Here is an 18,087-nt window from a genome sequence, read left to right as displayed (position 1 = left end):
GACGGCCGGAGAAAAGGGATGCGCGTTATTTAATCAATCCGACCGAGGGCCCAGCAGTGGGTCTTGGAACACGATATTTCGATTGCGCTAGCATTTTTTTCTTGATTTCTTTTCTTCTTCATATTGTATATCTATATGGCACATTTCATGAAGAAGGAAGTAAAAGGACACACACAGCAGTCTCGTCGGACCTGATTCCTTGCGGCTGCTACACATATTACTCGGCATATACCCGAGCGATATGTATAGCCCAGCGTGGGCGTGTGGTATTTATGATTATTACATGTGTATATACTCCACCTAATTTAGGCTTCCTAAATGCCCCGTGGTCTGTGTGTATGTATGCCGGTCCGACTTATATATTTTGTCGGCGGCCAATCATCTGAGGTTTCGTCCCCAAGGGCAGGTATATAGGCATCACACACTCGTCTCTCTTTTTTTCGTGTGTTATTTTATTTGCAAGTTCTTTTAATATGTCAAAGCGGTGAGTCTTTCTCTCTCTCTGCCGCAGCATCAGTAAAGCACCACGCCCTATAATATAGCCCCCCTTCCTCCATGATATGATATATTGGCTCGACAATCTGATGACACGCATTCCATGTCAACATTGACTGTGAGAGAGCCGGATATTGCTGACCGCCGATAGCTATTAAATACAACCGGGGTTATAACATCGTGTCCTCCACATACATGCCACCCACAACATGACACACACACACACACTCACATCACACACAGTGAGACGGGAAATCTCTCTGCGCAGCAGGATATGTCTCGTGATGCTGGTTATGGTTATTCTCTTTTTAGTTACACTGCAGTGAACCTTTTTTTTCTTTTCCCCACATCGCTTCTGTGGTGAGGTACCGCCAGGAGCTTAAATACATTCGCCCGATATCATTCCCGTTTTGGTCTGTGCTGTGTCATATCAAATGCTTTATTGTATTTATGGGAAACGGTAATATAATATTGAAAGCAAACAGCCCATATGAGAGAGATAGAGAGAAACGGACAAGGGTTTGGCGGGCAACTAGAGAAGAAAATCCAGCAAATCTATGTAACGTCAGAAGCGAAGAGCGGCAGGCAGTTATATAAATATATATACGGCAGTATATGCTACGGTGGGTAATAATGGCTATGGCTTTTTTTGAAAGGAAATAAATACACTTTTTTGGGAGACTTTATGGACGGTCGTATAACGAGGCCATAACAGCAGTTCCGCCAGGCGTTATATAGGTATTAGCAAAGCGCGCTTTTGATGTGTTGGCGACCGAGCGAGATGATGGTTATGGCCGTTCAAAGCTACACCGTTGCTGCATCCATCCCTTTTTCTCTGCTGTGGATAGCTCCTGCCATTCCATAACACGTCGGACCACCTCCCATGTTTTACGACACGCGTTCATCCCTCTCTAACGGTTCACCCCCAAACAATATAAGGACATATCCGACGACGTCCGCAAGAGACGACACACTCTCTCTCTCGACTCTATATGGGGCGAGCGGAATTATTTAAACGCCACATCAGTCAGGCTCTCCCCAAAAAGCGACCAAGTTCCATACGTGTTATGGTCGAGGTGACAGGATTAAGGGATTCCTTTATCAATTATACCTTTTTTTGTGTGTGTGTGGAATGCTTTTTTTATTTCTTTGTTGGGTGGGTGGGGTGGCTGGGGGGGGTCTGACACATCACCTGAAAAGCTACGGATGGTGCGGGGCGTGTCGAGCACTAATCAGCAGTTTTGGTATTAATTGTGTAATTTGGTTGTATTTGTATAATACGTAGCTCGGTATTTGAATGTGTCGCCGCTCTGTATATTTATTGGATAATATATTGGCGACGACAGTCAGGAGGCCATTGCGTGTGGAAACCCGTCACCACCACCGCCGCCGTCGCTCGCTTTTGTTTTCCTGACTTGTTACCGTGCTGATAGCAGTCGTGACAATCAAACACACAGAGTATATATAACACACACCCTTGGCTGGGTTTCTCGGGTGTTTTATTGTCGTGTGTGGGACGGTTGACGGTCCTGCAGAGAGCGGGGCAGGTGTTGCTCTTCTCACGACACAAAAAACCGCGCCCGAGACGCGACTGGACTTTCATCGACGACGGTTTTTCTTTTCTGTTTTATATTCCCCTAATAAATAATATGATATCAATACGAAACAGAGCAACTTGTCATTGTTTGCTTGATACGGCCAGCCAGAGAGCCGAGCCAAAGCTGTTTATTTCCAAACGACTCATCGGTTATATTCTTGTGATGGGCGGTGAATTGCTGGGAGCACCCGTGGGATAGTCGACAGTCGGCCACGGTCTTGGTCTCTCCTTAGACCGGATCTAGAACGCCATCATTCGCCAACGATTTTCCATTACGAGGATAATTCTTACTGGACTGATCTCCTCTTAGACTCTTCTTTTATGTGTCGCCAAGAATATTTTTCCACCCCGCAAACGGAAAAGCAATTGAATTGAATTATACCTCAATGTGTGAGGACGCATAATTCTCGAACGTCATTGGATAAAACGATCCTAACTGTCAAACTTTTGAGTTGCGGCTCGACAGAACGTGCCTTTATTGAAAATTAAGGAAAAGTTGCCACTTCAATAACGTTTGCTGTGCCTTCATCTAATCTTTTTTTATTGAACTTTAAGGATTTATCAACTACGTCATTCTACCGCTCATTCGTTATCGGCTGTCACCTACATATATATATTATATAGCCGCTGATGTCTTACGTTACGAATGTGTGTTATGTAACAATGTAACCGTAGACCATCAGAAAGGAAAAGTGGGCGGTTTCTTTTTCACATGGAGGGGATTTATGGTTGGCAGACTTAACCTACGAACTTTCGACAACTATTCACGTTTTGCTTACTGACTCGTGGATTACGATAGCGCTCGTATTTAGGAAAACTTACCAAAGTCGTGGGTGTTTTTTTGCATCACGCAATCGTCATAAAAGAATAAGTCGTGGCGGGTTATTTAGTCAAGATTTTTGTCATTGAAAAGTTCCTAAATCCTCTCCAACCAAATGCTGGAGCTCCGTTTTATTATACCCTGCAAAATGCAAGGAAATTCATATAAAATGTGATTCGTTTTTTTCAATTGGCAAGATAAAAAATTGGCAAGAAATTGAAATGCTCCGAAAGTTAATTCACGCCCGGGTACCCTCTCAATCACGTTCAAAATGAGCTCTGCCGGGAATATCGAATGAATGTTTAGTTATCCAATAAATAATCCCAAAAACACAGCGGTCAGGAAAATGTCAAACGGGTTTACCCATCACAGGTTCGTTGAGCAGCAGCCAAAGAAATCTCGGAAAAATCGCTGACGGGCCATCTTGTTAGTTATGTTCACGGTTGAATCAAGGTGTGAATGCGTGTTTTCTTCTTTTTCTTCTTATGATGTAACCGGCCCGGTTCTAGAGATCCATCTCAATATGCCTCCGTGAAAGGCTCTCACGCGTCAGAGGACACGGCCTGCTAACGTGAGCTAAAACCGCCGTGTCATCTGCGCTTCTCTCTTTCCGCAAAGGCCGTATTTAGATAGATAGGAAGGGAGGATCTATATCCATCGGGGCATTGTATCTGAGAGTCACGTGCGCTTGAATGTCGGATCCCTTTCGCTATTATTATGTCGGCGGAGCGATGGGGGCCGGGAAGCAAGGGTGGCAATGTTGCTGACTGTCGCCCCCTCTTTGATATTCCTTCCGCATGCGTGTGGTCACTTCCCTAAGCCTAGTTGCTGTCTTGTTCAATCACGGCCGACATTATATATGTCTTCTTGAAATTGTAACAGACAGCAGTATATATATCGACTGTTAGAGCTTATCCTGACAGACACCGCCATATAACCAGCAGTCTCAGTACAAGAAAATAATAAGCAGCAAACAGAATAATACACGGGGGAGGGGGGCCACGTTCCATGTTGTTGAAGGCATTTTTTAAAAGTCTCTGTTTTCTTTCCTTTTCTGGATGTCGAATTTCTATTGTTATTTATTTGATGGGCTGCTTTAAAGCCTGATTTTGGGGTTGTAAATCATTTGAAGAATTTCTTCTTTATCATTTTGTTAATAATAGCGCTGGTGTAATTTCACTGTCTTTACGTAAGACTGCGTAAGGAGGCATCAACGTTAACTTATCAGTCCGGCATATAGTATATAGGCTTATAATGGTTTAAATATTTTAGTCACACGTGCCAACTCTGATTGAGAATTGATCCTAAAGAGCAGGTGGCCAACAAATCCATGGACTGAAGTTGGGGCCAGCTTTGTGTTATCGTTGCAACGAGATAGTCAACTTCAAAATATGAACTCGAGTTTATTGACGCATTTTACAGGAGATTATTTATACAAAGTCAAAGGCAGGTGCGTACAGTCTATCCATTTGGTTGACAGCTATACAGCAACAAGGGGAATTGCAACAATAAATACGAGGCCATTTTAAAGCCGGGAAAAACTTGTTGTTTGTAAATCCAAAACAGATGGGAGTTGCCCACCATGTCCACATACAAGTTTGACGGAATTTTCTCTTGAAAACTTCGTTGTGAAAACTTTGTTTCTTTTTAAAATCTACAGTTAAACAATGCTCTTGTGATAGCTACAGTCGAACCGGTTATCCTTGTTTGAGAAAATTTCCATGCAGCCAGTTTGATGTAGCAAGGAGTCTTTGGTGTAACGCATGGATGGCATTTCGTTAAAAAATAATTCTAACACACCTCTCCCTCTTTCAAATTGTTAATCTATAAATGAACTATGACTATGCAATCATCCACTATCGATTCATTCCATCATTTTTCATAATATGAAGTGTTTTGCATGACAAACATATGTGTTTAGAGCTATTGCAATGTTATTAGAAAGTGGTTGTGTAATGAGTATTTATTTCTGGTTAAATCCAGTAAATTTAATCAACTCTCACACTTCTCTAACTTTTTCCAATGAATATTTCTGGGTTTCCCCGTTCGACATTTCGACATTGAACAAAGAAATTATCAAGGAATTGTATTACGAGTAAGATGAGACGCAATTAAGAAGGAAAACTAACTGTGATATCAACGACTCACAATCGTATTTCCTCTTAGCGTTCGGTCATATAAGTCGTCATTGAAAAACAGTGCTTAACTTAAAAGAAAGAACTCCAACCTACGGGACTCGGAAATCGACATTTAACGACCAATGCTCATTTGAAATAATTATGACATTCGAAAATCGAACTAAGTTATTCAACGAAATAATTGAATTAGAATATATAGTAATGTGGCTAATCGGTAATCACAGCCACCGCCTTTGAGGAGCCGCTTTTTTACATATACAGTACGTATAGATTTCGGAATCCTTTTTTAATCTTCTCTGGCAAATTATATAGTTGCAAACAAAAATTAACAAGTAATTCAACTGGAATGTAGTTGTTCATAACCACCGCCTCTGAACAGCCGCATTCTTTTAGCCGTAGATAACTCGGACGTACTGTACTACCCCAAATCGATGTGACATATTTCGGACAGTTATTCGATCGAGACTGGGAAAAGAATTGCATTACAGCATTTAGGGGGCGGCTTCAAACTTTCTATTTCTAAATGAACGTTATTATTATTGATTTTGAAAGAAGGCGGATGGGACTTGATTCTTTAATAGCGCGCTAGACGTGCTGGGCATACGATTGATTCTAGCGATGCGGGACTTTCTATAGACACTTATAGATCTGTGAAAGGCCTTCCAGAGCGAGTCATCCCATTGCCTAACCAGCACAGAGCCATTCCAAGATAATAACATGCCTCCCATTGCAGTGCGTTATTGTTATCGCTAGGTGTATTTCTATCGAGTTAATATTCATATTAATACGTCAATTAGACGAAAGCATCGTCCACATTTTGATACAACAACAAAAAAATGGTAATCTATATAACCTTCTCTTGTTGCGTAGCATTTCAGACTTGGTGCCCCTTTGCTGGTGCTCCGCCCATCATGTGTGTCGTCTTATCGCCGTTTCAATTGACTTCTGCCTTGTTAACGTCATTTGCCTGCTGCTACATATTGGGAAACGCGTAAATGTATACAGCATTTGCTGCCTGGACGCCTTCAGACGGTATAGCATCTTGCACGTCCTTCCGTGACGCAGCGGCACATTTTTTCACGTCACGATGACCAAAGCCTTTTGTCTCTTCGCCATCACGTTATTGTTGGCCAATGTTTTTTCGGTGAGTATAATTCAACTGGTTTTTAGCAGAAACCCAACGGAGTAATGTTTTTAAAAATTTATGATTATGTATAAATCAGACTGACGTTCCAGCGGATGATGTGAACGATGCCGTTGAACATGGGCTGGCCCAGGTGGAGTCCATGTTGGAGCTGGAACGCCAGTTGTTGGAAAAAGGGCTAACGGTTGACCGCGGGAGTTCGGCTCATCTCCACTCGCTCATGGTGGCCGCCTCTGGATCGGAGCAACAAAAAGAATCCGCCCTGAACGCAGCCCGAATTCTGGCAGCTTCAACTCGTTTGAAAAACAAGTACGTATACTCTTAGCTTCTATATCTAAGAGTGAATATATGTTCAGACTTGTTATGCAGTCGACATCATCATTTCTCTATTGTAAACATAAACTTTACAATAGAAGCTGAGCATCAGTACTCAGTAGATGTGTACATTTGTAGAAATGGAATAGATATTCTCAACACCTTGGGCAAAGAAAATATCCTTTTTTTCGATTAGAGAGCACGGTGAAGCACCAAAATAAAGTGCAATAGCGTAAAGTGTGTTTGTGTGTGTGTGTGTGTGTATAAGAATCGGAACTCATTTTTTTAGTTGTTCCATCTACTTGAAATAACAATCGATTCCGGGAGGGAACTTCTTTTTCACTCCCGGAAGACATTTTGTGGATCAACACGGATGTTTTTTTTTGGGGGGGGGGGGCGAGAAAACACAAGTGATGAATCGATTCGCTTATGGATTGTGCTTGTACTGTTTGTATATAGATTGAACTGGAGCGCAGACGAGGCCCGACGCTCCCTACCTTTATTATCGTTAGATAACACGGCCCTGAAGAATTCCTGCCCCGAGTCTATCACCTGTCCATCAGCCGCCACCCTAAAGTACCGACCGATCGACGGCTCCTGCCACAACCTTGTCCGTCCCGACTGGGGCAAAGCAAACACGCCCTTTCAACGGGCATTGCCCAACGCCTATGCTGACGGTTAGTTTTTTTCCATGTTGCATGTTGTCTGTAACGTTTGGCAAACAAACCGCTCCGCTGGTGATGAATTGATCGCCGGCTTGTTTGACAGTTCTTAATGATCGATTCAATCTTATATCCTGTGTGCATGTTTTCTGCTGCACAATTCAGGGGTTTTTGAACCGAGGAATTCTTCCACCGAGCTCAAAAGTCCACGAGCCGTCAGCACTACGTTCATCAAGCCGGGCCTAACGACTGCAGCCGATTTCACTTTAATGTTGATGACATGGGGACAATTCATCACGCACGATCTCACCAAAGCTTCATCTTTTACTTCAGGTTATTCTTGCATTTTCCAATGGCATCACCGATATTGCAATCTTTTCTGTTCATCATGAAATGTTTTTTTGTTTGTTAAATATTCAGCCGACGGCAAGACCCCTCAGTGTTGCAACGCTACCAGTGGCCAACCACTGAATCCAGACCTCCTACACCCGTTTTGTTTGCCGATCGACATTCCGGCGGACGACGCGTTTTACAGCCAGTACGGCCAGGCTTGCATGCAGTTCGTCCGGACTCAAATCGGAGCCGATTATGCCTGCACACTTGGACACGCTGAACAGGTAAAAAGCCAATTGCTCAAGTCAACCCTGATCATCTTTGCTAATTATTTTGTAAACAGTTGAACAGCATCACCCATTGGCTAGACGGTTCCATGATCTACGGAAGCTCTTTATCCGAGCTGAATAATTTGCGACTTGGACAAGGAGGGGAACTGAAGAATTCGACCACTTCCGACGGCATGGAATTACTACCTCTGGCGCCTAGCTGCTCAGACGCCACTTGTTATTACGCTGGTAATTGATTAATTATATAAGCACTCTGCCGAATAGTTTTATTCATTTTGCATTTTCTCAGGTGACGTAAGGGCTCAGGAGAATCCGCAGCTGGCCATCGTTCACACTGTGATGATGCGAGAGCACAACCGCATCGCCAGAGCGCTTAAACTACTCAATCCTCTGTGGACTGAAGAGGTTCTTTTCCAGGAGACTCGGCGCATTGTCATTTCAGAACTACATCACATTACCTACACCGAGTACCTGCCTGCCATGTTGGGTAAACACTGCCGCTTATTATTTCACAAGTCGATAGGTGCACACAAGGTAGGAGATAGGACTCCATATAAATATGAACCTTTTCGTCCCAACAGGCGAACAGGCCATGAGGGACTACAACTTAAATCCAGCCGCCGCGGATACTTTTGCTACGTACGACGAAACAACTGCCGGAGATCCGTCGATTTGGAACGAATTCGCTGCTTCAGTCTTCCGTGTTGGACATTCCCAAGTCCAGGGAAATTTAGTGTAATTAGCGAACTTAACTATCTCAATAACTATTGGCTCTAATTGCGTCTTTTACCTTGCAGACTTTACAACGCCAGCGACGTACAGGATCAAACTTTCACGCTGAGCAGTTACTTTTTTGACGCATCTAAGCTGCCTGAACCGGGTTTCATCGACAGCGCCATCCGAGGTCTAACGAAACAAATGCCGCTCGCCGTCAACGCCGAGTACACTTCCCAGTTGACCAATTACCTATTCAAGTGAGTTTTCCCATGACGACAAATCCTACATATAGTCTAATGAAATAACACGGACAAAACAACACAGAGGGTCAAATCCCTACGGCATGGATCTGGTGGCACTCAATGTCCAGCGTGGCAGGGAACACGGGATCCCAGACTACAACACTGTCCGCGCCTTCTGCGGCTTGCCAAAAGCCAGTACCTTCGACGACCTGATTAACGAAATCGACCAACCGGTATTACTAATATAAAGTTTGAATTTTCGCGCCACTATTTCAAACAGTTTATTTTTCGTTTTAAATTGCGCAGACGATTAACAGTTTGATGAACGCTTACAACTCTGTGGACGACATTGACCTGTACATTGGATGTCTGGCAGAGTCCGCCCGTCCAGTAAACGGATCTCTCCTTGGTCCCACTGGACTCTGCGTCGTGGCCAGGCAATTCGCCGTCACCAAGAACAACGATCGCTTCTTCTACGACGTTGGCTCTCAGGCTAATTCGTTTACCTTGGGTATAAATAGATATAATTGCTTCTTTTAGTATTTTAAGGAAAATATGTTCGCCTCTGTAACGTTTTATCTTTTTTAACGGTTGCTTTGGGCTGGTGTGCAGTGCAATTGAAAGAGATCAGGAAGACGAGTTTGGCTCGCATATTGTGCGACAACAACAACGGCGACGTATCGACTATGCAGCCAAAAGCTTTCAGAGCCCCTGATGCGGCAAGGTGAGGTCCCAACAGTTGACAGCACATATCACGACATAATCTCATTGTTTTTTTTTTCCCATTCTTTCCCAACGTTTTGTGTCAACAGCAATAACGGCAGAGGAGCGTGCAGTTCTATTCCATCGATTAACTTAGCCGCATGGAAGGACGCCAAAGCTTCAAACCCCAGTAAAGCTAGCATTGCTATTGCTGTGCCGTCGATTCTAACCTTGATCTTCATATCTTATTTGCTGGTGTAAAATTTTTATTGTTACGCGCTCAAGACTATTTACTAAGGTGATCAACTTTATATTCGAAAAATAACTTTAATCGATTGACATCCCATCTAGAATAGACTTTGTTTTGACAACGACACTTCATTTGAGCCATCCATGAGCATGGCATACGAAAAACCAATAGAATTAAGTGAAAGCACTTTGTCATGTCTCTACAGTTGTTTGGTGATTGCTTTTTCATGGTCATGATTCACTTTTTGTCACATTGGAAACGATCGATTTATTCCCTTTGTCACTTTCTTTGGGCTTGTCAGATCGAATGGCCCATAAAAATACGGGGGCTGATGAATGAGTTGGAGAAGCGAGTCAGAAATTCATTTAATAAGATCAGGATATTCTTTTTGCTTGTTCGATTCATGTCTCCTCGGGCCCCGACTGGGCCATAACGTATAGTCCATAGATATTAATCCAGCAGAAACTTGGGTCACATCATCAAAGTTGAGAAATGATCCCAGCAGCTGATGGAACAAATTTCCCTGAATCCATTAGCGTTATTAATATATCTATAGAGTCATCGCAGTTTAAGGCTATTATAGTTCACCCAGCACTAATCATTTGCAACGCTCAGGGTGACGACGACGACGACTCATCTTACACAGTGCTAGTAATCACACCGTATGTTTTCTAATTAAGGATGACAGTGATTATAGTAGCAGCGCAGATCAGATCGTTTCTTCGGTATTACGTGTCGGTTGCGCATGACAACAGCAGCAGTCATCATCAGGCTCGTGATTGCTCATTCATTTTATAGCGAGCCTTTTGGCACCTCATTTTACGGCGCAATACAACTTCGTTTAGGTTACCAGATTACCGCCATCAATGTGGGCGATTTGACGATCCAGCGGCGGCCAGTTCGGTAATCCTTCTGCTAGATGGCGATAGCCGACCGATGGGGAAATAACAACTCTTAAGTCCTCGTCGACTCGTCCGTGTTTTTCCATTCGTTTGCAGACCTAACACAGCTGAGATGTACGCTGGATATTTATGAGCGTCTATCCCAGCACTATATATACGGATTATCGATTACTGAAATTCCCTGATTCTCAGCGGAGTGGGGCGCGCGCCCTGGAACATCGTCGTCAAATAGATGAGACTTTATTTACACACGCAGAGCGAGGGCCGGCAGCGGTGCTGTGTATAGGCGGGTCTATATAACGTACTATTATTATTACAGATGCGGATGCTAGATAGCGAGCGACGGTCTCATCTGCAGACATGATATGTCCCTTTCCAAATATGGAAAAACGGGAAAATAAAAATTGCAATGCATATTTCTATGCATGCCCAATAATATTATTATTATTCGCTCAACTGCCGCCACTCGCTTAAGCTGAGCGAACAAACACGAACAAACATTTCTAAAGGAAAAGCTAGATAGACTCTAATATAATAATATAATTCTTTCGGAGCTCTATTGTGCGATTTGAATGAAATGAAAAGAATATCAGAGTCTCATTTATGGAGTCGAAATGGCAGCTGTCGGTTGACAGGGGCATAAGATTGAGGAAACTGATATATATTATGGGATTTGACTATTATTAAGAAAATCGGTAATTTGCCGAAGAGAGCGAACAGGGTTCCTTCATTTTAGCCTCGGTAAATCGTCCTTTGACATGTCAGAAAACTAATTATATGTCGGGAGTCAGGACGAGCGCCCTATTCAGCGGGAGCAAGCCGCCAGACGAGCCGCAGCAGCTCAAGCTTCATTTTATGACGGGCTCCAAAGGTGAAACTGCGGGTGTACAAGCTTATCTGCTGCTCGGCCTTAATCAAGCCGATCCTTTTTGTAATTAGAAAACATTTTGCCTTTGTTCCGAGCACATAATGGCTTCCATCTAATATGGCAATGATTTACTCTCAATTCTTATAGAGCTTTACAGTTTTTCTTTTTCTATAAAGAATTATTCACGAAAAGCTTTTCTTCTCAATAAAGGATGTGGGGCCATCTACACGTTGGAAAATCAGTTCCGTCTTCCGGACTGATTACATTGTTAGCTACCTGCGTTAGCAAGGTATCCGAGGTCTGTTTGTGATTCATTTTCGTGTTTACCGTCATGCGTTGTTCTGTAAAACAATTCCCTAAATTTATTTTATTTTTGCAAACTTTCTACCTTTTTCTACAGTCGAGCTGGTGAAAGGGCAACACCGCCAACTTACCAGTTCTCACTTAATAAGTTCGTCTGCACTCTACAGTGCAAAATGCCAAAATAGTTACAGTTACTTACTGATTAAGTGATTAGGCTGCTGGCTGCAGCAAATATGGTGTCAGTCTGGTCCGTGAAGGAAAGTTTCAATCACAGAATTATGTGTGTAGTGAGCATTTGACAAATGTGTCCCTTTAAGCAAAAGTTTGCTTTTGTTTCACGATTGTCTAAAATGTGTTACCCACGGACCCGTGTCCTGTTGACCTGTTAACATGATTCAAACAAAGCATTGACTGCTTTGATCAAAGGAAATGTTTAAAACAGTCCATTTGCTCAAATCACCTCAGTGATGCAAGAAGTGAGCAGTGAGGTATGGATTGTTTCGCCTGCATTGGATTTTTTAATCTCCCCTAAATTTAATTACTAAGAGGCTAAGCTTAAAGAAGAATTTGTTCTGTGTGTTTTTATTAGGTAAAAATCACCCACCACTTAGCTCCTAATGCAATAACCACATGTCTAAGCTTTAAGAGTACAGTGTGACTGTTGAAGTTACCTCTGCTCATAAAGAATCCAGCAATCTGTATTTCATATCCATGTTGTTCAGGCTCCTCTTAACTTCCAGGTATCTTTAAACAATCACCAGTCATTTGATTCTAGGAGAACTAATCAAACTGTTGGTTGCAAGGGGGCGTAACTTTAGACTTCAGAGAAGGTGCTTAGGCTGTATCCATCCCTCATTAGAAGATCTTGTGGTTCAGAGTGGTAGCCTTGGTACAGTGGTACACACTGTGAAATAATTCGAACGTGTTATGGCTGAAGACATGTTTATTCCCTACCACGTTGCTTCCCGGAATCTTGGCTGCGTTAACCGAAAATTCTCGTCGACTGCTAAACTTTTACAAAACATTCTTCACTGGCAGGTAAGTGTTCTTAAATTACTGTTAAAATAACTTATGCTAGAAAAATTATTCCGTTTTAGACTGTGGTGAATGAATCGCGATTGAGGGGTATTTGTTGCCATAGACAAGTACTTCAACAAGTACAAGCTTCTACCTTTAACAAAAACGACTATTAGGAGCAAAGTTAGTGACCTCGATACATTGGACGAAATATGCTGGATCGCAGAATCATTACCGAGAAACTGGTTAGGACCTACGGCGTCAGGTGCATCTCAACTTCAACCGTTCAAACTTTTCTATCTTAACATACGAGCGCCAAACATCATTTTTCTAGGTATTGGACTTCTTGCTGCCATCATATTTGAAAACATGGTACATAAACTGATCAACGTTGGTGGAAAACTAGATGCGGAGTTCTCTCCCTCGATGAACTTGATGACAGCCAATTAAAGGCTTCATCCCATCGAAAATGAGACTACCTACGTCAACTAAGAAATCAAAATTTCTACTCCATCGTCGATCAACGAGGAAAAAGAGGAAAATTCGTTGACAAAACGGCACCACGCAAGGTGAAGAAAACTTCCGGTGCTTCGAGATAAAAAAAAACCTAAATTTCAAATTCAATTCAACCCGCTCTATTGAAGGTTTTATGACAAGCAATGAGACGCAGTGTTATTGTGAGTGTTGACTTTGTTTGAATTCGAAATTCAGAAATCAAGTCTGATGCTGTTGCAGCACACACTAGGTATTATAATTTGAACTAAACCATGAAAAGGCTATTTGTAGATTTAAAATAATGTAATTTTTTTTTTAAAACTTTTGTAGGTCATATGTTATTTTGATTTTTTTTACGGGAAAAATCGGGTAGGCCTACCTGGCTAACGCAGGTTTGTCCTCAGCCCCCCAGGTGGCGTAAGCGAGTGTCTTGGTGACTTGGTCTGACACTTAGTGAGTTAGTGATGAAATCCTACCATTTTTTTCCGAGCCACTGACTGAAAGGGTATTCCAAATTCATCACGAATAATACGGTGTCCACAGTTTCAGTCATAAAAAGTAATTGGTAATTCTAGTTTGGAACTATGAGTTTCTTAAATTTACTGAATATATTACTATTTATGTGTTCAGATAGTGAAAGGTATCATCAAATCAAGTTCTGTTGCACGGAGTCTGTGGTGCCAGAGTGTTATCCTGGAGTGTGTTCAGCAAAACTGGCCTCACACTCCTTTCTTGTCCAAGTGATCTCCCTGGGCACATGAACTTTGCAAGAGATATTGAACATTTCATATTTATAAAATTAAATTAATAAAGGTAAAGTATATATATGTATGATAAGGGATGATAAACATGTACATAATAGTGTTAATAAGATTGTAAACAGTTATATATTTTCTTTATGAAATCTAAAAATACAATATAATCCTTTTCCTAAATCATAACACATATTATTTGTTAGGGGCAGAAAGATTTTTATCTAACAGTTATCAATTGAATCACTCTTAGATCATGCAAGATCAGGTTGACTCAATCCTTGTATACTGCATGGATGAGGTTTGAGTGACAGATGGAACATATTTTAAATGGCAGACAAATCAACAAACAACACATTAAATTGTGACACCAAGGAGAGTAGCAACAGCTTTAGGCACACCTTTCAGCTCATTAGGCAGGATATCCATTGTGAGACCTTTTTCTCACAGGGAAGCTGCAGTCTTTCGTTCGATGGTATATTCCCGTACAACGTCAACATAATTTAAACAACAGTCGATACATGCCTCAAAAGGTTGGAGGCATTCACACAGCCGTAGCCGTATAGCCAGCGTCAAGCACAAGAAAGACACAAATGCGACAAGTTAAAAACGGGGAACGAGCAGGCCAGTAGCAGGTCGAATTAACGGCCTGACACTTGACTCGCGAAGGGGTGAATCAACACTAGACTGGGTGAACAGTCCAGCGTTGACTAAAGAAAGAACAGCAATCGATGGGGTTTTATACGACAAACAAGGTCAACGCGATCACCAACGCAAGGTGAACGTAATGAAAGGATGGAAAGGAAAATGACTTGTTTCCAGAAAGAGGGGGAGGATATTTTTCCAAGAAAGAGTAAGCAAGTGCATTCCTTACATGCCTCGGGGACATGGGAGATTGCGTCCCGCAATCTAGCAAAATAAGACAATGACTGAAATTGGACATGAGAAATGTTAAAACTGACGGAAACATCGATAAGCGTTCCAGCGAACGTAACTGTAAATAAAAATAATTAGTGATAGGGAGAATATCAGCCATAGAAAATCTTGCTTGATCAGAAAAAGAAATTCAAGACTAACGGGAAACATCGATGAACTGAGTAGCTTAAAACGTACTTCGACCTTTCCTGGAGCGAGAGTAACATTTTAAAATTAACGTCGAGCGAACTGTGTGATGCGACTGACCGGGCGCCTTGTGGCCGGTGTAACAGTCGAAATAAAAATAACAAGTGATAGCGAGTAGAATGTCAGTGGTAGCAGATCTTGTAGAGCAGTTTAGGTCTTTTTCTTGTAGTGGCTCGATCTTTTGAGCGTAAGGTGAATGCAGGCTCAGCAATCAGTTCCGGTTGATAAAACGTGGGTTGGATCGATGGTGATGATCATCCCACTTCTGACACCAATATGTGAGACCTTTTTCTCACAGGGAAGCTGCAGTCTTTCGTTCGATGGTATATTCCCGTACAACGTCAACATAATTTAAACAACAGTCGATACATGCCTCAAAAGGTTGGAGGCATTCACACAGCCGTAGCCGTATAGCCAGCGTCAAGCACAAGAAAGACACAAATGCGACAAGTTAAAAACGGGGAACGAGCAGGCCAGTAGCAGGTCGAATTAACGGCCTGACACTTGACTCGCGAAGGGGTGAATCAACACTAGACTGGGTGAACAGTCCAGCGTTGACTAAAGAAAGAACAGCAATCGATGGGGTTTTATACGACAAACAAGGTCAACGCGATCACCAACGCAAGGTGAACGTAATGAAAGGATGGAAAGGAAAATGACTTGTTTCCAGAAAGAGGGGGAGGATATTTTTCCAAGAAAGAGTAAGCAAGTGCATTCCTTACACCATTAACAGCCGGAACATCAATTGCTAGCGAAACCTACCCACTAAGAGAGATTTTCACAAGTAAGGCCAAGAGCAGAATGGCAGGAATGCAATTAAAAGTTTAAAAGGTGACACATAAAGGTAGCATAATAAGATATTTCGTCAACAATCTGGAATCACTAACAGATGTAGAAGCATTTAGAATCACTCCTCAAGTCCTCATTGTAGAAGCATTATAACTTTGGGATTTCTTCTGTTGTGATCTGTGATGCTGCAGTCCAAGACAAGATTAATTTCTGGCTTACACTTTAACAAAATTTTGGGTGATAACTGCCAGTTTCTGTTTCAGCAACAAAGCTCACTTGTTAGATTTTTAATAATGTGGGTTTTTTTTCTACTTCCGGTTTTCTCATTTCTGTCAGTAGTTTAGTAAATATTCATTCGACGCACAAAGTAACCACATATTCGTGATCCTCGTGAAATTTGTGGTAAAGTTCATGTTTTGTTTTGTACGTACGCGTACTTCCGGTTTCGAGAATTATCCTGAACTATGTTCAGGAAAAATTTCGATTTTGACCAAATTCTGGATTTCGTTTAAATTACACTTAATCGACCCCAAATTTCACGTAGATCACGAATTTTTGGTTTATCTTGTCGACAGCTCAAAGGTTAAGGAGCTATCGCTTACTTCCGGTATACTTCCGGAAAATTTGCATGAAACTTACAAGTGAGCTTTGTTCTCTGTAGAATTCTGAAGATTCCATGTTAATTTAAGCAAAGGGAGATGGTCTTTTTGATTACTTTTATGACTTGTGACTATCTAAGGCAAGTCCTTTACTCCTTTATATATTGAGTTTTGAACGTGTCAAATAGATGGCGTAAAAGAATGTTGTTTGTTGTGTCACTTATGGGCTAATGGCGGTTCGTTGTCAAAAGTTCAGCTACAGCTCTCTTCTTCGAAAATTACCAATGAATTCGTTGGTAAATTGACTAGATTTCCTGTGCAATTTGTTTGGCATGTGTTCTTTACCGAATATTTGTCTAATAACATAATTATTTCTCCTCCATTTCCAGGAAAAAATGTGAAAGGTGCATGAAGCCAGTACCGTCAACTATTGTGTTAAAAATCCTGGTATCCTACAGAATATGTCATCCAAATGACAGAGTGGTAACAACCAATGCTAGCTTTAGTAAAGTATTGCTGGAACATAGTCTTCTCATCTTTTATTAGGATTCATCACTATTATCAGCTGAATCATTCTATTGGACTTGCCAGATCACCAACCCAAGCATGGACCAATATCTCATTCCATCTTCTAGAGAACCTTACATAACCAATTGGGGTTTAGTGTGTAAGTTTACTTGAAATGTCACTAGTTGCAGTCTCATACGTATTTAAAGTATTGTTCGGCACTTAAGTCTATCTAATGTTTAAGTTTAATTATTCTTTTAGATCATAGACATCAAGCACATTGATGCCACAAATTATAGACAAGGTAACTTTATTTTTTATTGACAGGTTTTAGGTTTCTAATGTAGCATGATAGACTTAATAAGAAGTCATGTTGTTTGAAGAAAAAGGACTATACAGTCGACAAGGTTCTTTGCTAACCCGTTGGCTGCTACCCTTGAATCTCCCTGTTTACTTCCTTACACGGATCCTCTTGATTTAAGGTACTGTTTTCTGTTGCTACAACCTTGTTTGAATATTATCCAAATAAATGTTCATTCTGCTTACAGGGTATTCCTTCGCTATCACACCCACTTGTGAAAACCGACGAGAGAATGCTGTAATCCAAGACTGATACATGTGTAGTTGTTAGATAAATGACAAGTGTATATCTGGGCTCCCTTCTTTTCTGTGGCCCCGTTTCCCTAACTAACCACTAAGCAACGCCCGCCGGTGGTCACTCACCCGCTGTGAAACCAGGAGGAGGGGAGGGCTCTGGTCGAACGGGGACTTGGAAGGCGCATGATCCGATGAAAACTTTTGGAGGGTCATGAGTCTAACCCGGAAGCCTAGTATGACTACATCTACCCGGAAAAACTTGCCTCGTACTTCTCTCTTCTTCTCGGTCCAGATACTTATCTCTGGGGGCCGTAGACATGTCCTATAACAGCATGTGCGATTTAAACAATGCAACCCACTACCCAATGAAACAAATAGCCATGGTTTATGTTTTGTGGAAATCTCTGTCAGTCAAGTTACAAAGACGATGC

At 41.8% G+C, this 18,087-nt stretch overlaps 1 protein-coding gene, 2 long non-coding RNA genes and 1 pseudogene across 5 annotated transcripts in view; 3 read left to right on the top strand and 1 right to left on the bottom strand.

Moving 5' to 3' along the window:
* Window positions 1-9,892, top strand: part of LOC124320274 (peroxidase-like) — a 136,888-nt gene extending 126,996 nt beyond the window's left edge. For both annotated transcript variants that reach the window (XM_046783077.1, XM_046783076.1), the window contains 13 exons: window positions 5,921-6,194; window positions 6,274-6,503; window positions 6,969-7,186; window positions 7,337-7,504; window positions 7,592-7,788; window positions 7,848-8,022; window positions 8,084-8,281; window positions 8,376-8,529; window positions 8,592-8,768; window positions 8,836-8,986; window positions 9,060-9,264; window positions 9,366-9,477; window positions 9,566-9,892. In XM_046783077.1, the coding sequence (XP_046639033.1) occupies window positions 6,138-6,194; window positions 6,274-6,503; window positions 6,969-7,186; window positions 7,337-7,504; window positions 7,592-7,788; window positions 7,848-8,022; window positions 8,084-8,281; window positions 8,376-8,529; window positions 8,592-8,768; window positions 8,836-8,986; window positions 9,060-9,264; window positions 9,366-9,477; window positions 9,566-9,716 (2,193 nt within the window). In that variant the 5' untranslated portion in view covers window positions 5,921-6,137 and the 3' untranslated portion in view covers window positions 9,717-9,892. The remainder of the gene's footprint in view (window positions 1-5,920; window positions 6,195-6,273; window positions 6,504-6,968; window positions 7,187-7,336; window positions 7,505-7,591; window positions 7,789-7,847; window positions 8,023-8,083; window positions 8,282-8,375; window positions 8,530-8,591; window positions 8,769-8,835; window positions 8,987-9,059; window positions 9,265-9,365; window positions 9,478-9,565) is intronic.
* The window catches only part of LOC124320441, a 313,411-nt pseudogene that overhangs the window by 290,097 nt on the left and 5,227 nt on the right, over window positions 1-18,087 (bottom strand).
* On the top strand, window positions 11,948-17,137 carry LOC124320498. Its single transcript, XR_006913937.1, has 3 exons — window positions 11,948-12,058; window positions 16,942-17,035; window positions 17,099-17,137. It is a non-coding gene; the product is annotated as an uncharacterized LOC124320498 (long non-coding RNA).
* LOC124320505 lies at window positions 12,072-14,225 on the top strand. 2 transcript variants are annotated; one of them, XR_006913944.1, is made up of 7 exons: window positions 12,072-12,266; window positions 12,368-12,518; window positions 12,582-12,816; window positions 12,876-13,060; window positions 13,130-13,540; window positions 13,621-13,848; window positions 13,921-14,225. It is a non-coding gene; the product is annotated as an uncharacterized LOC124320505 (long non-coding RNA). The 2 variants fall into 2 exon arrangements; XR_006913945.1 differs by having other exon boundaries at window positions 13,621-13,855.

This window comes from Daphnia pulicaria, chromosome 1 (assembly GCF_021234035.1).
Source record: "Daphnia pulicaria isolate SC F1-1A chromosome 1, SC_F0-13Bv2, whole genome shotgun sequence".
Taxonomy (NCBI): domain Eukaryota; kingdom Metazoa; phylum Arthropoda; class Branchiopoda; order Diplostraca; family Daphniidae; genus Daphnia; species Daphnia pulicaria.
The sequence above is the reverse complement of the archived record's forward strand: the minus strand, read 5'-3'. Positions and strand labels throughout refer to the sequence as shown.